Here is a 6760-nt window from a genome sequence, read left to right as displayed (position 1 = left end):
ATACCTCATAAAAAGTCAATAAAAGGTTATTTAATTGTTAATGTCCTTGATATTCCTAAAATTTATTCAAAAGCAAATTCCATGTGCCAATTATTACAAATAAAATTCAGAATATAATACTGGATTATAGATTATATAGTAAATATTTAAAGGTTTAGAGGGCATGCAGGAGGTGGATGTGGCATGGGTAGTATCAAATCAACATGGTCTAAGTATGTAGATCTTCAACATCTAGTTTGATCCAGGAATGAAATTAACTCCATTTGGAGAAATGCATAAATTGTACATCAGTTGGACCATCTTCTATGTTTAGTATGGAATACAGCTATTTTGTTTCTTAGTCCTTTTTATTTTCATTCAGCATTTACTGAGTACCTCCTTCATGCCAAACACTGATTTTGGTATCAAAGATATAGAAGTGAAAAAGACAAGACAAATCTCTTTCTCATGCAGTTACCGTCTAGAACATGGACTGTATATACGTAATCAACCAGAAAAAGATATAATATTAGACTTTGATAAATGCCATGAAGATGATAAAACAAGGCAATATAGCAAAAAGTACTATACCTGTGAGGTGTGTTTGAGGATCCAAAAAGGGTCTAGAATGGCTGATAAATACTGACTGAGGCAGGTGCAAGCTGAGGCTTCCTAGAAAGGGAGGCAAGCGTTCTGGGTATGATATGGAGCTAAGATTTTGTTCTAAGTTCAGTGGGAAAATATTGCAGAAGTTTAAGTAGAAGAGTGATTTACATTTTGCAAAGATATGATGTACAATTTGAAAAGATGATTCTGATTTGTTGTGTAGAGAATTAATTACAGGGGCAAGAGGGGAAGTGAGGAAAACCATTTAAGAGTTCATTTCACTAATTCAGATGAGAGATGAAGGTAGCTTGATGTACCATGGTAACTGTGAAATGGCCCAAAGTGAATAGATTCAGCATATACCTTGGAATCAGAGCCAGTAGGATGAAAGTGTAAAAAGGAAATTAAGATAATTCTGAGTATTTATAAAATTCCCATAAACTAAAGTTTGATTCAAAAATGTTTTAGTTCAACACACAAACAAATGAAAAAGTAATCCTCTAATACATTGAATAAGTTAATGCAAATTCTATTTTTATTTAATTAAAAGAATTACTTAATTTTCTTTCATGGTATTCTTAATATATGATAAAACATATTTTAGGATCAGGAATGTTCAGGGGAGTTCAAAAGAGTTATTTAAAAATAACTTTTTAAAAGAGTTATTTGCAATTGCTCTTTTCATTCCAGAAACAAAAGCTGTATGCCCAGTCCAATAAAAAAGGCATATAACTATCAATTAAAGCAAAGCTAATTTAGAAATTTTGATATTTATAAGCTGCTGATGTGTAAATGCTTATAAGTCCTTTGCTTCAACTGACTGAATTGTTTCATATTTTTTAAAGCTTAAAAACAAACTAAATAATATGGTAAGATACCAAATATCTTGCTATCATTCTTTCACCATGATATGTGTCCCTGATTGCATAAATTTTATTTTTAAATGTGTCCTCATAGATAGGCATGAACAAAATCCAATAAAGTACTCTGACCTATTGCAGCAGGAAATATTTACTTTGGGCTGGAGAAAAGGCATTGATGTTCATCCAACACACACCTATGTGGGTAGAATGGGGTACACAAAGATGCTGATAGTTGTTCCCTTGGGAATTGCTCCCTTTGACCTAGTCTGACATGTGGTAAACCCAGAAGAGAAAAGATTAGAGAGAGGAAAGAGGAACGAAAACATTCTCCAAAATTGTCAGAATGCCGATGTGCACATCTGTCCTGCATCCAGGTGTGCCTCATATCTGTTGAAAAACAAATGTTGTGCCTGACTGAAGTTCTTTCCTGGTTGTCATGATAAGCAATAATTTCTACTGATATAATAGGAGCTAGAACTGAAAAATGCCTTACCTGATGGATGGTTTCAGTGAGAGAGTCCAGAATGCTTTTTAATTGTGGTGGTAATTACGTAAGAAAGAGCTGTCATTTATCTTTGTTTTCCTTTATTTTTTCCCTCTCACCCGTGCCATCAACCATACTATTCTTCAGGCCCCTTCTGTCCTGATATTCTGACTTCCACTGTCTTGGTGTAATCAGCTACGTAACAGTGCTTCAATTATTTTCAGACAAATGGAGGAGTTATCCCTTTTCATGTGACTTTGCCTGGCATGAAGGAATAAGATATTATGTCAGCTTTCCTGGATCAGATGTAATATATCATGTTTGTGCCAAATCTAGTTTCCCTTCTTCCAAATGTCATTCCTGATTTAAACTTGCAAAACTCAACTTTCCCATTCCATAAAATTATTAACCATAAAACTTGGAAATTGCTAATGCACTGTATCAACTTTAACTTTTGCTCTTGAAGGAAAATATACACAAATTCTACATGAGAGGTTTTCAGAAGTGAAACTTTATTTTCTAGAAGGGGATTTTATATCTGACCTCTTTGCAGTCTCTTGTTGTCTTGAGTGCTGTTGAGTGCCACATCGAATAGTGGAGAATGAGTCTAGACAGAGCTAAATCCACATCTTTATTTTGGAAGAGAAAACAATATAACCTTCCACAATTGAATTTGATTAAACATACGATATGTGAGAGGGCTGGAATAGGTAGACTTTGGAAGTTAAGGATTATAATATTATTCGTTAAAATGTTAGTGGAATAATAGGTTAATTTGCTCTTGGAAGACGATTACCTACAAATGAATCTATATTTACCTCTTTTTTCTTTCGCTGACAATAAGAAATGTGTGGTATATATAACTCTTAAAGGAGAATATACATAAATCCTTCAAGGAGAGGTATTCAGAAGTTAAGATCCCCTATGTGCTGTTTTGCATTTTTCAGGATCTTACTGGATTAATTAACCCTTTTTTCTTATGAGTGTCTTTGTTTATTACTCTTCACACTCCATTATGCCTCACCCATTTTTTAAAAAAATGGTCTTGCTTATCTCTCAATCGCCTGAAATATTCCTCTTTTTAACGATGTGGTCCACCCACACTTAACCTCTGTTTTGCTCCTTTACTCTGTGCATTGCAACCTGGATGAAAGGTTCTCACCAGTGACTGCGTTAAGTGCTAAATCCCCAATCATTTGTCCTCAGGCCTACTTCTCCACAGATTTTGAAACTCTTCACCCAATGATGACTTCTTGAAATCAACTTTGCTCTTGGTTTCTGTGATACTTGCATTTATTAATTTGTTAAAAAATATTGGTTGCATACCAGTTATATGCAAACCATTGTATTAGCTGTTGGGGGAGAAATAAGTGAACAAGAGAAGCCAGGACCCTATTTTCATGAAGCTTACTGTTCAGCAGGGAAACCAAGAGGAAGTAAGAAAATAATTTTACAGTTATTTGATTAATGCGTTATAAATACCAGAAAGAAGTACAAGGTTTTATAAGAACGAATATAGGTGACTTGACTGAGTCAAATCTGTGAGGTTGGCAAAGGATTTCGTTAGTGATCTCCGGTCTTGTTCCCTCTAGTTCATTTGTTGCATTCTGTGATCAGAATGATATTTCTAAACTGAATGTATATNAAGTCTTCTAGGACTGGGATCCATGTGACTATTCCTTATCATGCTCAATTCAGGCTGTTCCTTTTTAGGGATATTAAACTTCCTTAAAAGTCTTACCTTTTCAGTGGTTTTCTTTTACTTTCAGGAAAAGTTCAAGCTTTATAAAATGGTTTATGAGCCCCTTCATTATCTAGTTGGGCTTTTTTAAGTTCGTTGCCATTTACACCTACATTTCAGCCATGCTGAATTTACACCACTTCCTTGTGTAACCAGGATACTTCATGGCTTTCTAATACATATTTTCTCGGGTCTGAAGGACTCTTGGCTTTTTTTTTTTTTTTCAGTTGGCACACTCTTAATTTTGCCTCTGGCATAAACTCTATTGTTTACTCTGATTTGCTAAAGGTGGCTTGGTTCTCTGGTTCTTTGTGTCTTTGTTTTTGGTTCATGGTTCTTGATTAGTGCCCTAATACCATCTTTTACCCCATCTGTCTTAGCCCTTGTTCCCTTATTATCTCCCACAAAAGTGAAAGTGGCATGAAAGAAGGAATGGATCTTTCTTGTTCGCTGTATCTCTAGCATGTGTGGCACTAAGTAGTGATCAATGCATATTTTTGAACTGATATTGAATAAATAGAGTCAGAATTTAATTAATCCTTATTGAATAGATTGATGAATTGTAAATTCATATCTCCACCTTGGGCTGACATTCCCAAATGTCCAACAGGTATTTATTTACACGTCTCATGGGCATTTCGACTTGAATGGCCAGAATACAGATTAACACCTTCATTTCTGCCACACACGAGAAATGAATGAAATGAAGAAAGGGACTCTTCCTCCCCTTTCTTTCTCTTCCTCAAATTAGTTAAAACTATTGAAATCACCTATTGGATTTAGAGCACAGGAAATGAAGTCTAAATATCTTGGTATCTAAAGCATTTTGTGTGGAAAATATTCAGAAAAATGAGCATTTCCTTATTTTTTTATCAGTAACTTGAATCAGGGAATAATTATTACTGAGAGGAAATTTTTAGTCTGATACTGCTTTTTTTGCCTCTATCAGCCATCTCAAGACGTCATTAGCAGTGTGCAGTAGTGAAAATGATCCTAACTCTAAACCAAATATCATTAGGTAGCATAATTAGGTAAATTTTCCCATAAAAACATACAACATTTTACAAAGTCAAATAGAATCAATTTTTGGAGTTTTTGTAGGCATTAATTATGAATAAGGTTATTGAATTTAGGTCTTTCAGAGTGTCAGAATTCAACTGACCCTAAATTATTAAAAATTAGAACAATAAAAGAAATAGGTCTTCAGGTGTCTTTCCTCATAATGCAGACATAACAAATTGTGACTAATCAAAGCCCACTTTTTACATAAATCGTATCAATAATTAATTATACTTAGATGTAGTTTGGTTTCTTGTACATGTCTGTTTTTCTTACAAGCTCCTGAGGGGCCTGTGTGTTTTGTGTATCTTTGATGTTTAGCACCCAAGAAGTAGTATTTCTGCTCCGGCTGTAGTGTAGCTAATTTGGAATTTAAATTTATTAAAATCAAATTTTAAAGTTTGGAAGCCCTTGGAAATACAGAATCTTTATGAAACTGGGAAACAGTATTCTACAGGGATTCCCCAATTATACAGCTTTTTGGAGCAGGATTGGCACTAGAACCCAAATCATTGCTATGAACCAAAATTTTTTATGAAGGAGAACAGTGCTATCTATGTTTTAGACGCTTACTAAGTAATTACTTCCTAGCTGATGAAGACATAAAGAAGAATACTATTTATGTGGTTTGTCTTTGAAATTAATATCAAAAACCATTTGGGAAATGTAGCCCTTTAATATGTCCAATGTTTATTGTGTCTCTTACCTGTTGTGTAAGCACATTGGTTCTATATTTATACTTCATAATTAATGAACATTGTTTGCCATACTTGCAGTGTAAATGAATCTGAGCCTTCTTTTGAAGCAACCAGAAGGTATTATTTCTATTTTAACCTGAGTTTAATAAGAATAACTTCCTTCCTCAGACTTTAATCTCTTTAATCTCATTTTGTTTATTCTGATGATGTATAGTTATTTATTAAAGTGTGCTAGCATATTTCCAACAGCAGTGGTTCACAACCTTGGCAGACTGCTAAAAGAATTCATTTACCAAACAAAGTGGCTCCTTGTGTCAACTGTTTTCCTCTGACTGAGTCACATGTGTCCAGCTTTGGCTGAAACTCAAACTGTTTTCAGTAAACTGGTCTTGGGATTTCATAAAATAAAAATGTAAGAACTAATACATATATTGATTTGAATTGAACAGCAATGGGGTCCACTTGTAAGGCAGAGATGAAGAGCCAAGTGCTTTATCTACTTAAAAAGAAAAAAAAAAACAAAAAACCTTAAAGACCCAAGTGGGGTGGGAAGGGAAAGCAGATATGTCAGAGGTTGGGAACCATTGTTTTACTGTACATATGATTATCTCAGAGACTACTAGCATACTATATATTATCATGTCTCCTATGCTCCTAAGATGTAATGTTTTAGAAAGATCATTGAACATTTCTAACTACTCTCCTTTTTAACCATGCTCACTTTTAACCATATTTCCTTCATTAGTACTTACAGATCATGAACTAACTGTGGAAATCTGACTTTTAAACTGATCTGCCCTCTACCCCACTCCTATCCCATCATCCTCTTCAGCTCACTATTGGAAACTATTGGAAATTAGAGTCTGATGTACAGATGTCTGGTAGAATTTGCAAGTCAAAAGAAGGGAGGGCGTTATTTTTTTTTAATATAAACTATTTCAATATATTTTGAAATATGCAGTTTTTAAATACATGATTTCAATATTGAAAGTTTCAGGGACTCCTTAAGATATTCTTTGTTTTGAAATATTTACGTATTATCTATTACCATGAAATATGTTAATGTGCTTAAGCCACAAACCCATACAATAATTATAATATCAATTAACATCTGTTTTTAAGGTTTGCATGTAGAATGTGTGGTTAGTAAAGTGCTATTAGTATAAAGAAAAATATCTGTGGCTATCAGAGAGAGTAAATTGTTATTAATCTTTTAATTACTTTTTAAATTATAGTCATTTTAGAAAAGGAAATTTTAATTAGTTGTTTAGAACTTAAAACACGTCTTCAGTGTGTAAAACCAAATTTTATACATGTGACATTTTGATTC

General features: G+C 33.7%; 1 protein-coding gene across 4 annotated transcripts in view; it reads left to right on the top strand.

Moving 5' to 3' along the window:
* ABCC9 (ATP binding cassette subfamily C member 9) overlaps window positions 1-6760 on the top strand; it is a 132179-nt gene that overhangs the window by 53911 nt on the left and 71508 nt on the right. For 2 of the 4 annotated variants that reach the window (XM_017522963.2, XM_017522964.2), the window contains exon 16: window positions 5509-5547. The exons of the other annotated variants lie outside the window; for them this stretch is intronic. In XM_017522963.2, coding sequence (XP_017378452.2) covers window positions 5509-5547 — 39 coding nt within the window. The remainder of the gene's footprint in view (window positions 1-5508; window positions 5548-6760) is intronic. 4 annotated transcript variants of the gene reach the window in all.

Source organism: Cebus imitator, unplaced genomic scaffold (assembly GCF_001604975.1).
Source record: "Cebus imitator isolate Cc_AM_T3 unplaced genomic scaffold, Cebus_imitator-1.0 Scaffold25, whole genome shotgun sequence".
Taxonomy (NCBI): domain Eukaryota; kingdom Metazoa; phylum Chordata; class Mammalia; order Primates; family Cebidae; genus Cebus; species Cebus imitator.
This window is presented reverse-complemented; position numbering and strand designations above follow the sequence as displayed.